At 49.2% G+C, this 12631-nt stretch overlaps 2 protein-coding genes across 10 annotated transcripts in view; both read right to left on the reverse strand.

The window, feature by feature from the left end:
* The window catches only part of LOC147010443 (zinc finger and BTB domain-containing protein 16-A-like), a 36167-nt gene extending 25552 nt beyond the window's left edge, over positions 1-10615 (reverse strand). The window contains exons 1-7 of one of the 7 annotated variants that reach the window (XR_015052590.1): positions 10432-10572; positions 7679-7785; positions 4676-4989; positions 4114-4278; positions 3489-3986; positions 2805-3110; positions 865-989 (exon numbers count right to left, since the gene is read on the reverse strand). Coding sequence is in view for 6 of the 7 variants with exons in the window: in XM_085860560.1 (XP_085716686.1) it covers positions 865-989; positions 2805-3110; positions 3489-3986; positions 4114-4278; positions 4676-4989; positions 7679-7712 (1442 nt within the window). In the remaining variant the exon portion in view is untranslated. Of the gene's footprint in view, positions 1-864; positions 990-2804; positions 3111-3488; positions 3987-4113; positions 4279-4675; positions 4990-7678; positions 7786-10427 lie in introns of all 7 variants that reach the window. The other 6 variants (XM_085860560.1, XM_085860558.1, XM_085860559.1 and 3 more) reach the window with 6 other exon arrangements.
* A 315-nt stretch (positions 10616-10930) lies between these two features.
* Positions 10931-12631, reverse strand: part of LOC147010444 (nectin 1b-like) — a 52862-nt gene continuing 51161 nt past the window's right edge. For all 3 annotated transcript variants that reach the window (XM_085859892.1, XM_085859891.1, XM_085859890.1), the window contains one exon: positions 10931-12293. In XM_085859892.1, coding sequence (XP_085716018.1) covers positions 12147-12293 — 147 coding nt within the window. In that variant the 3' untranslated portion in view covers positions 10931-12146. The remainder of the gene's footprint in view (positions 12294-12631) is intronic.

Here is a 12631-nt window from a genome sequence, read left to right on the forward strand (position 1 = left end):
GATTTGCGATCCAAACGGGTGTCACACATGGACAGCTTGGACAGCCACTCTTGCATGGCACGCGGCAGAATGGCCTACCGTAGAAGTCCCGCTGAGAACGAGTCGAGCGGGACGATCGAGTGGTTTCCATCGAGCACGGAAAGCACAACAGGTAGACGGTGTGTCCTGAGGGCTACCAGTGATAACACGTGGCGAGTCAGACTTCAAATTGAGTGTGTTAATGACCGTCTGTAGAATTGAAAACCATTTAACAACAAGTATTATCCCACTTGCCTCTAATACCTACGAGTCCCCCTTCGTGTGTAACCGTTTTCGCTGCTGGTTGCATCATTGTTTCAGGATGCGGCTGATGCAGTGCCCCTGTTACCAGTACACTGGTGCTCATTGCGCCGACGTCGGAAGGATGACGGGCTGAGTCAACCCCCTGGTGTTAACTCAGCGGCCAACGGGGCTCAAACTCAGGACCCTAGGATCCCAAGCCGCCAGGCTACACCTACGAGTCAATGAAGTTGGCAAGAGCATCCCTTGGGTTGATGTCAAAGTGAAAAGGCAACTAACCTATCAAGACCAAGCACTCTCCATCAAAACTTCGTGCTTTCTTCTTTGCATCCACCAGGACAATACAAATAAAATAAAGTTTAGCAAAAGCGTATTCCAGCTCCTCCATCAGAGGGACGGTGCACACATTGATGAATCACCCTGCCGGCGAAACACCAGGATGATAGTTTAGAGGTGCGTCGAGATTTGAACCTCGGCTGGACGGCTAAGTGGGGAGCACAAATACCTCGAGGATGTCCCGCCAGCCTTGCATATTCCACTAAATCCCGTGTGGTGTTCTGTACCGTGAACCTAGGGACATCACACCTGTGTGCCCACAAGGTTTGCTCATCTGGGAAAGTGGTGAAGCAAATGTCACACCCCCTCTCCTCGTCCACCTCCTGTTTCACCCTCGGCTCCATGTCCAGCTCCATCTCTTCGCCCTCGATCAACTTCCCACCAAATGCCGAGGACAGGGCAGTGAGGGAAATGAACATGACATTAGCTGGAGAGGAGATACGGTGGCAATAAGTGGTAACAACAACCTATGGCGTTACTAACCAATATCATGACAACAACACTTGGTGCAATAGCAACCAGAGAGTTCACGGAACACCTTAGCGCACGAACACCTCGCATGGGCGACGTCTGTGAGCGGCAAATTTGATTGGTCGTGATGACGTAAAATGCCATAATATTTGTCCAAGTACTGCTAAACGGAAGGGGTTTTGAAAGTGTTCAAGTATAGAATTAAATTGAAATGAAACAAAGATTTTTAAAGGTTGTAGAAAAAGAAAAAAAACAACAACAACTTTGGAAGTTTACCGCCATTAAAGCAGCGTCCTTTACACCACCTTATTTAACACGCGACATTAGCTCTTCGTTTCTGTTGTTTGTGTCCTTTATGACGTCCTTAAAAACAGCAAATTTCCTGTTTAGAATGATTTTAAATTTTGTTTGACTGATAAGACAGGCAGACAAGAGTAAACAAGGACAAATGTGTCCAAGAGCAGCATCCTAAAGGTTTTGTCGGATAAAAAACAACAACAACAACAACAACAACAACTTCCGATATTTCGTCACGTGCCTTGATTAAGCCAATAGCGAGACCCGTCATAATGTATTTACGTATTTACGATATATCGTGTATTTAGGAAATAAATAATGTATTTACGAAATTACAATACGATAAATGGAATAATCTTTAAATAGTAACGTGAACTTTTCGAAACTTTAAAGCAAATGTCCGAATATATTTAAAAGTTCATGATAGACGCTCTCAAAAGGCACCGTCTATGTGAGGATGTGTACATGTGCTAAGTATTTAAGGAGATCCCGATCTTGTATATACAAGAGCCGAGTCCGAGAGGTTAAGGTTTTGGAAGAAGAAGAAGAAGAAGAAGAAGAAGAAGAAGAAGAAGAACAAGAAGAAGAAGAACAACAACAACAAGAAGAAGAAGAAGAACAAGAACAAGAACAAGAACAACAAGAAGAAGAACAAGAAGAAGAACAAGAACAAGAAGAACAAGAAGAAGAAGAACAACAAGAAGAAGAACAACAAGAAGAAGAACAACAAGAACAAGAAGAACAACAAGAACAAGAAGAACAACAAGAAGAACAAGAAGAACAAGAACAAGAACAAGAAGAACAAGAAGAAGAACAAGAAGAAGAACAAGAAGAACAACAAGAACAACAAGAACAAGAAGAACAACAAGAACAAGAAGAAGAACAAGAACAAGAACAAGAAGAAGAACAAGAAGAACAAGAAGAACAAGAACAAGAACAAGAAGAAGAAGAACAAGAAGAACAAGAAGAACAAGAAGAACAAGAAGAACAAGAAGAACAAGAAGAACAAGAAGAACAAGAACAAGAACAAGAACAAGAACAAGAAGAAGAAGAAGAACAACAACAACAACAACAACGCAGAGCACTCTTAGAGCCGCGTCTCGCTCTAAAAACATCATCTCACTACTCTGTGCGCTGGTGCGATCAGGACGAATTCAGAGCCAAGGTTCTGTTAAACTGCAGTTTCGTTTTCCAATTCATGTTCCGAAATTTAACATTCGGTTGAAATCAAGTTGTTCCTCGATCATAAACCGACGTTTGTAGACGGACAGACGGACAGAGACGTGAACCAATTGCTCGACCACGCTTTTCGCTTCCAGCGTGCGGGGTAGAGAAAGAGAGGAGATAAAGTGGTAATAACAATTGACAGCGACACTAACCGTTAAAGCATTGAAAAGTACTTCTGAATCTGTCTCCCCCACCTGTTCGCTGTCAATCTCCACAATGGATGCCACATCTGGAGGACAGGAAAGTTCCCCTCCATGGTTTTTTGCTCGCTCCTCACTTCCTCTTGCACCTTCGTTCTCCTGTACCCCTTCACTTCCTCCGATCGCTTCGTTTCCCCCAGTCCCCCAGCCAACTCGGGTACTCGTAATTACACTGTGACGGGTTGGAGTCCCGGGCTCGAGTTCCAGGTCCCAAGGTGCATACCCACCCTCCGCTCCTTGCTCTCCCATTCCCCAGCATCCTTTTCTGCTCTCGTCCTCCGTGACAGGAGCTGCAGGGAGCTGTGGGACCAGAACGGAGGGCGACAACGTATTTGGAAGGGAAGGAACGGGGGGGGGGGGGGGCGAGGAACGTCTTTGAGAAGTCTCTGGAATGTTTTATAAATTTCCCCATACCTGGGGACACATGAGCAAGTTATTGACCAAATTACCAGGTAAAGATGTGCAGGTACTGAGATCCTGTACATTCCTAACAATTCCACAGTGCAATGACCATTCAATAATTGGAAGAACAATACAAATGGGAGAAGAGTCATAAGAAAAATGAATTTCCATCATAGTTTCACAAGGAGGTTAATCTGACTCGAGTAACACATCATTAACGGTCATTGTAATTTCTCGTTGCGCAGACAAATACATCAAATTACAGTATTCACTCACCATGCGTCCAAAGCCACCATTCCTGAGACTCATGAGCGAGTCAACGGCGAGTTGGCGCGGGCTTAATCCGATCCCCTGGTCTCCCTCTTCGTTCCTGTACAGCTCTCCATCCCCGACGTGAGCTTCCCCAGAAGCTTCAACTCTCAGCTCACGGCTTGTCAACTCATCGTCGACTCCCTGGTTCCTCACCGCTCTTACTTCCTGTCCTTGGAAGCCCAAATCTCTCGACTCGAACTCCTCAACGTTGCCCCCATCATCACCCGGCTTCTGGCTCTTTGGCTCAGTGGCATCGAATTCATCGCATTTCGACTCCACAGTTTCCAGTCCTTGATTCTTAGACTCTCTGATTCCCGGCTCGCCGGCTCTCTGCAGTGCTTCCAAAAGTCTCAGGCACTGTTCTTCCAAGAAAGCCATGTCCAGGATGTCTGCTGCGTACAATAGGTCATCTAAGTCTTGTGGACAAACGTCGAGTGCTGCCGTGTATGCGTATTCCAGAACCTGGTAAGAGACAAAAAGACGTGGAAGAAAACGCAACGTGCGTTACAGCTCGACAATTACTCAACCTTGATGACACAAAATTTGTTGGCGGATACAATTTTTGTATTTTAAAAAAAAAAAAAAACACCTGGGAGAATGTCCTGGGAGACAGGAAGTCGAGCGTGTAGCGAGTAGACCCTCCACGCTGACCAAACAGCAGTTCGAACATCCGACTGGCTGCAGCCAGAACGGCACGATGCGCACGGAATTCAAACCCATCGATGGCTATCACCACATCACACAATGTGCCAGCCTGTGGTGGACAGCAGGAGCACGAACGACAAACCACAATGAGGCACTCACGAGTAAGAGTGTGCACCATCGATACCTTACGGCCTGGAAGAGCTACGGTCTCGACCTCTCCTCCTTCCACAGTGCTCAGGTTGGAGCGTCTCCATTGTTCACATCGCATGAACATACCAATGTATTGTGGGAAGAATTCTGGCACAGCTTACGAGTCTGCTTACAGAACAGATTGATATGCACCCAGCTATGTATAGCAAGCGGTTCAGCAGCAACAGGGCAAGCCATTTCGAGGTGTTCGAGTGAAATACAGGCCTGGATGTATTAAGAACAGCATGTTATATTACGTTATTAGGTGGGAATTGCATGGTGCAGCAAGGTGGAACGGGTCCAACTGGGTACAGTACCTGACGAAGCTGATTCGCTCGACGAAGCAAGGTTGAAGGATGCGAGGGATTAACCAATCGCATGACGTGAGAGGTGGAAGGGTGAGATCTGACCAATCGATTTTCAGGGGAAGCAGAGGGATTGGATGGACCGACTAACTGCATGGCTGGAGAAACGTTGGAAAGAGACGTGGGAGATGTAGGGCCTGGGGGCGGGGCCACGTTCATCACGCCCACAAGGACAGGAAAATTCAAAGCTAATTGGACCAGAGATGGCAGACGGGGTCTCAATTTCGGCCAATCGGATTGCGCGCTTTTTGTTCCTGTCCAGCCTCCTGTTGTTTGAGAAAAGGGTGGAAGAGAAGAGATGATGGAAGTTAAAAGGAAAAACCAAATCAGAGTTGCACACAATGCTCAATCTTTTGATCACAGCAATCATGTACTCAGCAAAACAAGGTTCTTGAGGAAAAGATCAACCAAACTCAGCGGCATACATGTCGTCACCGTCTACGTGCACAACAAAATTAAACTTTCGAGAAGGTTTGATGTGACGAATAAAGAGAGTTGAAGAACGAACACGTCGTCGGATTTTCTGCAGTGACACTCTCAACGTTGGAGTTGTCCCAATTCCGGTACCTGGGTCAGGAACCGCGTCGTAATGCGAGAAACCCATTTTAAATTCAAGGCAGTGCCTCGACAATCCAAAAACTGTGACACCTCAGATGTTGTCCCACTTCTCCACACTTCCGCACCACCCCACACCCCTCTGGAAAATACACATGCAATGTAGTTGTCAGTGGGACAACAACCGATGAGCTGCATGGCCGCTACGTCCTCCAAACCCTCCATTTGTTTCCCTCTTCTCTCAACTCAAGACTTTGTTTGACAATAAACTTCCGACTGTGTCAACGGCATCCTGTTTGGCTCTCTTTCTCCACTCTCTATCTGGTGTGGGAACGGTGATGGTGGAGTTACTTACGGGAGGCATTAGTAACGCTGCCTAAAAGCGATATCCGTTTACATCATTGGCCTCGCACTTTCAAACGGAGCCTTGCGGTTCTGGGAGTCTCGCACAGAACCTGGAAGTGAGGAACGGATGAATCGATGGTCATAAAACAGCAAAATATTGTTACCTACGCCACCGCAGGTGGATGGAGTTTATGTTTTCTCCCCTGTTTGTCTGTCTGTCTGTCTGTCTGTCTTTCTATGAGCAAGATATCTGAAAAAGTTGTGCAGATCTGCAGACTAAACTTGGTGGGCAGGTTGGGTGTATGATATGGATGCATTCAATCAGTTTGGTGATGATCTGAATAAGAAAAAAAAAATTTAGTTTTAAAAAGTCATTTTTCATAATTGAGAGATGGGTCCAAAAACGATATACAACACGATGTCTCAAAAAAGTTGGACGGATTACGACACATCTTGGCGGATGAGTTGGAGGAGATGACAAGAACAAGTCGATTCGATTTTGGTTCAGGTCCGGACGTAGATCTGGCCTATCAGTGGGATACAGAAGGGATACAGAAGGTAAACCGTTCAGCTTGCCGGAGGTATGCGCTTCACTGAGTGCCGTTCTAGTTAAATAATACGATTACAGTTCATGAAAAGGACAAAAAAAAAAAAAACGAAACTTCCTATTCCACTTCCAGCCATCTTTACGATGAGGATGTGAGAGCCTGGTGTTGGCTTATTGGTTCGGGTGGCGGCTTGGGATCCCAGGGTCCTGAGTTCAAGCCCCGTCGGCCGCTGAATTAATACACCAGGGGGTTGACTCAGCCTGTCATCCTTCCGAGGTCGGCGAAATGAGTACCGGTTCCAGCATGCGTACCGGTAGAGGGGCACTGCATCAGCGACACAGTCGCGCTTCAAGAAATGATAGCTACCACGGCAGCTAAGCTGCCATACGACCACCAGGATGTGAGATTTAATCAGACTTTTGGTTATGGAATTCACTTTGGGTTAGGGCTTGGGAGGGAGTGGGGGCTTTGGCACCAAAGTGACACCAGATCTGTCCTGTTTTTCAAACATTGTGAGAAATCCTGAACCCGTTTCCTTACACTACGCACCGCACCGCACCGCAGGCTACGGTTTATGGACGTCACAGGTGAAACTAAACGACTAGTTACCATAGTTAACCCAAACGGCTCAACAACTGCCCCGCTCGTCGACGCGTGGCCCGGAAGAACCCCCGGGTCAGGGCATAGAAAACGGCCCGACGCAGATTTTACAACAAACCCCAAATTCCCATCACCCTTAATCCTGGAATGGTGCGATTTGATTCGACAAAACAAACGTAAGAGCAACTGGACGGATGACTCGGCGACCAAGCGAGGTCTCGTTTCAAGGAGACTCGCACAACGACCTCCTGAAAAGGTTTCGCCTTAAAAACGACTCGTTTGCCTCGTCATTGGCAAACGACAACGCGTGATGGCGGAGCGGGGGCATTGAGCAGCCTTCAGAGGAGGGTACAAGTTAACCTGGGTTTGAATCACTCGTTCTCCGACGACATTGCAAGGAAGTTGTGACGATGTGGGTTTGGGTGTTTCATTATGGATGGAATCGATGGGGACGTTAACCGCTGTGCGAAGCGAGCAGAGACTCGTGTTTCAGATGAGAACTGTTCATTGGAACGCAAGAAAGAGGTCTTCGTGGTACGAACGCAGCACGAGGCTGAGGGCGCGGCTGTGCTGCTGATGTAGTGCCACCTGTAGTTTGTAATTTGGTCAAGATAACTCACCTACTCTCTGTGAAGGATATCGTGAGATCTTCAACATCCACCAAATGAGACACCCAATTTAACGTCCATACGAGGGATGACACACACACACACACACAATGATGAATGACCCTGCCCTGTGAAACACCAGGATGACAGTTTATAGCTGGGTCAGGATTTGAACCCAGGCTAGACAGCTTAGAGGTGAGTGTGCTTACCGACAGGCCATTCTACCAGCCCCCGCCCTTCCCCCCCCAAAAGAGATTAGGGCTATATTGGACTTCTCCAATCCAATGGGATCCTCTTACTTTTGCTTCGATGAAGGGTTAACGCGCGAAACATCAGCCTCTGCTTGCTTCTCACGGCGGTCGGTGTACTCCGATCAACATCCTCTCAATTCCATCCATGGATCTACCTGTCCACCGACACATCCAGAGACGACCAGCTTGCACGATCGGTACAGGGTTGACACATTGCCCACGGAGTCCAAGCCTTTTATTTACTTTTCTGATCCATATCAAATAATCCCTTTGTGGAGCACTCAAAGGGGATGGAGGAGGTGCTCGACGGGTTCAATCGTGGTATTTAAAACTTTACAAAGCCCAAACACAGGTATTTTGAAAGGTGTCAACACACTCAGTCAGACACCGAGTGTGTCGGGTAGAGGGTACTCGAGATTGGACAACGGGGTGACATCTTGGAGACAAGCTGGAGAACGGGTCGAACAGAAGAAGATAGAATTTGGTAAAAAGTTACAATTTCTCTCCCACATGTTCGGTGATCAAATTATTTGTTTGTAGCATTTGCTTCGCACCTCGTTCTCGTGGCGAGGTGGTTTTGGAGGGGGCTCTTACGTATGGAGAGCCGTTTGAAACCCAACCTCCAAAAAGGTCCAGTTCGCAAAGCCATAGGACAATAATTAATTAATTAATTAATTAATACAGACAGGCCAATTAACTGAGTCCCCACAAGTCTTACCAGAAGTGTAAATAAGGAGTTGTGATTGGACCCGAACGGCCCCATTAAAGTCCTATTTGGGGGATCGCATTACCCTCTCTCATCGAAACACTCCAGGGCCACCGGTGACGTCATTACCACCAGCACACGATGTGCAGAAGGGACCCTTATCATTGACAGGGGTTGGGGGGGAGGGGTCACACACTCACACTCACTGGTCTTCGGATTATTTCACTCGCGAGGATCAAGTAAATGAAAAGCTTCCACGAAGTCACACTCCCCTAAAAGCTGTCTAGCTTAGGTTCGAATCCCGACCCGGCTCTAAACTGTCAGCCCGGTGTGTCGCAGGTAGGGACATTCATCGTGCGATGGGACTGGGTGTCCCGTCTGTCGAAATTAGTTGGTGGACGTTAAAGATAGCAGGGTGTCATTCGCGAGGAGCAGGCGAGCCATCGCCGGCACTCTGAACAAATTACTAATTCCTGTCCTAACAGCTTAATCGAACGTAAAGCCTGGCCAGCCGGTTCTTGAAAGACTTGGGCCAACCCAAGAACTCGGGAATGATGCCGTAAAGGTCTTTCCCTCAGACTTTGGTGGTGGACAAACTCCGGATTTGTGTGTCCGTGAGCCCCCACCACGTCTCCAGAGTACAATGACAAACGTCCCTCTGCGGTGCGACCGACTGTACACACGTGCGGCACGTGCGAGAGGGTGAGACCCACATGGGCCAAGACCCCGAGGGAGCAAACTGGACTGGTCCATTCCATGGTGCGAGCTACATCACTGTGGTTCCGCAGAGTGGACCCTCACGGGACTGCCCATGTGAACTCCATCCCCCCAAGCCCCCACTAAGCCCCCCCGATGCCGTCCCCATCAAGCCCCCCGAGCTGCCCCCACCAAGCCCCCTGAGCTGCCCCCCAAAGTCCCCACCAACCTGCCCCAAAGCCCCACCAAACCCCCCTGAGCCCCCACCAAGTCCCTCCCTGAGCCGCCCCGCCGAGTCCCCCCATCCCCCGCCCAAGCCCCCCACCAAGTTCCCCCATCCCCCGCCAAGTCCCCCATTCCCTGCCCAAGCCCCCCATCCCCCGCCCAAGTCCCCCATCCCCCACCCAAGCCCCCCATCCCCCACCAAGTCCCCCCATCCTCGCACCCCCACCCAAGCCCCCTCATCCCCCACCAAGTCCCCCCATCCTCGCACCCCCACCCAAGCCCCCTCATCCCCCAAGTCCACCCCCATCCCCCGCCAAAGCCCCCACCAAGTTCCCCATCCCCCACCAAGTCCCCCATCCCCTTCCCCCACCAAGTCCCCCCATCCCCATCCCCCATCAAGTCCCCCCATCCCCCGCCCAAGCCTCCCCAGGTACATTGACAATAGGAATTCGGTCCCAGCTGCTCCACACCACCAAAAATAACCACCACCGGCTGAGCGTCCGTCGGTGCGTCGTCCATTACACGGAATGCGATCACGAACAAAGCACAATCTCAAATCATCAAGCTGTCATGGGCACGGAAATCGCGCACGTGGTTTGGCAGGTACAAACAGCGAGGTATTTGGCGCCAAAGCGGGAGGCGTGTAAACAAACAATATAATAATCATTACTATCATTATCATTATCATAACAACTCGTGTGCACAGAGTGAGGGTCGGTTGTACAAAGACGAGGATGGTGGTGGTGGTTGTGGTGGTGGTGAGTGGTGGTGGTTGTGGTGGTGGTGGTGGTTGTGGTGGTGGTGGTGGTGGTGGACAAACAGATCGCGGAGAAAGAAAAAGACAAAAGAGTGTGTCGGGGGTGGGGGAGAGGACGCGGAGGGACAAACTGTCCCATTGTACAGAGGGACCGTTAAAAGGACAATTTTTTAAATGTTTTACTGTACATACGTCATCGCGGCACGTCGGACACGGGACCGCGCACGGACGGACGGACGGACGGACGGACGGACATGGACACGAGCGGCGGAAAGACCGCGGGGAATGTTTTACAGTTCGGGTTGGTACAGGAAAGGGGGGGAGGGGTTGGGAGACAAAGAGGAGAGGAACGGACAAAAGGACCTCGGGCTACAACGACAACGTCGCCCGAATGTCTATCCCAACGCACTCACTCACTGTACGTGAGTATAAGGAGGTGAAGAGAACCTTGCACGAAGATGTGGAAAAGCACGGGCCGCCGCTTGCCGTGTCTGTCTGTGTCCCGCCACTGTACTCTGTCCCCCTCTCTCTCTCTCCCCCAAATCCCCTCCAAAACCCCACCTTCCTTATCCTGTAACTGTTCGTCCCCCTCCCATTCTGTAACCTGCTCCCACGTTTCGAGACACGCCTCCCCGCACGCCCCGCCCCTTCCGCGAGACACGCCTCTTCGCACGCCCCGCCCCTTCTGCGAGACACGCCTCCCGCACGCCCCGCCCCTTCCGCGAGACACGCCTCCCTGCACGCCCCGCCCCTTCCTGTACTCCGACGCCATTTGCGGTTACTCTCCGCACTTTCGACACGTTCTGTTATTCGTTTCAACCAAATAAATAAATACATACATACATCATCACCCAATCGTCCACTCATATCCTGCTTTCAAGAACCACCCCCTCGGCTACAAAAAACAAAACCAAAACAAAGTAAGACGTTTTATTTCAACTCCAGCATGTTTATATAACAACTTCCTACAGCACTCGGTTTAAAAAATAACAAATAGAAGCAAACAAGTTCCTGATAAACTGAAGTACCCACCCCAAAGGTTTTATCTACCAAAACCAAGACGTCAGTCCCAATACTTCACCACAATCACCATCATCATCATTATCATCATCATCATCAGGACCAGGAGGAGAAAGTGACTTTGAATGCTCATCAGCCGCGCAACAAAACCCCCAAAAGGATTTTCTGCCCGTGGGACACATCGGCGGTCCACCACAAAGATGTCTCAACTCAACTGGCAGCTTTCCCCCTCCATACGGTCTTCAACAATGGCACGACGGCTCCATTACAATGGAAGGGCAATTTGACCACTCCGCTTTATCTACAGTTTCGTACATCAGATCGAGAAGGGGGGGGGGGGGAGGGGAAATCAACGGCACGTGATACTGAGGAGGATGATGAGCAGCATTAGGCAGGACGAGGAGGAGAATCGACTCAATTTCACGGGATCGGGTTTCACTACGCCACCACATTTACACACAAACACATACCACGGCGGTTTGTCTGCAGGTCGATGAGGATATGCTGGACTGTCTAACGAGTGGAACACTTCACAAATCAGATTTCAAATCCACACTGTATATGTATATATGTATATATATATAAAAAGGGGAACAAGAGAAATCAAAAGCACCATTTTCCCACAATCTGATACACAGTCCTCACATAAACTTCAACATATTTGTCCAACTCTCATCGAAACATGTCCGTGTCCCTATTTTAATACAATGGCTTGTAGACGTTTCATTTGTTCACACCCCCCCTCCCCTCCTTTCTGATGCACGCACCTTACACCGCCAAATCACTCGTAAATCCACGGACACAAAACACGCACCAAGACATTCCCGGCATAAAATAAAGAAATTAAGACATGAAGAATTAACTTAGAAAGTTTGATCTTGTGGAACTGTCGGTCCTCCCGGCATCCTCCACAAGGTCCGGAGAAGGACCACAACTGTCACACGAGTGGTGGTGAAGCAGCAGCTAAGCAATGGAATAGTTTTGGATCCGGAGGGGGGGGGGGGAGCTTTTGTTGTAAGGAAAAAAAAAATTGCACATTGGTAACCTAGTAGAGGCAGATTAGCAATCACATGACAGGGAAAAGCGATTAAAAACAGGTGTAACGAGGTAGGTCACACATAGTGGACAGAAGGACTGATGTACGCTCCGGTATCGGAGCTCTCTCTGTCCAAGTTATGTCCATAGTACGCAGCCCTGTAATCAGGTTGTGTGTTGGTGCCATCCAGCTTGTGGTATTCCTCAGGGTCATCAGCATATTCCTGCAAACAGAGAGACAACGTCACAAGAGGGTGTCACAGATGAGGCAAAGGTGGTTGTTTGGCAGTCAATGAACAAATTGAAATGGAGAAAGACAATCAAATCAGTAACAGGTCAGGTCAGGTATGGGAGCATGTGCCAGAGCAGCGCATCACTGCGTCCACTTTCCGCAGGTACTCCAAGGACCGCCGTCTGGCCATCCCCCAGGCAGATGCCTGGCCCATCCCCATCTCCTTGAGATGCCGATCAACCTGCTGCAACCACGAGGCACGTGGTCGGCCCATTGGCCTCCTCCACTCACGAGGATACCTCGCTGAGAGAATCTGGTGAATAGGATCAG

Source organism: Eptatretus burgeri, chromosome 16 (assembly GCF_056783735.1).
Source record: "Eptatretus burgeri isolate ZD-2024b chromosome 16, Ebu_testis_v1, whole genome shotgun sequence".
Lineage (NCBI taxonomy): Eukaryota > Metazoa > Chordata > Myxini > Myxiniformes > Myxinidae > Eptatretus > Eptatretus burgeri.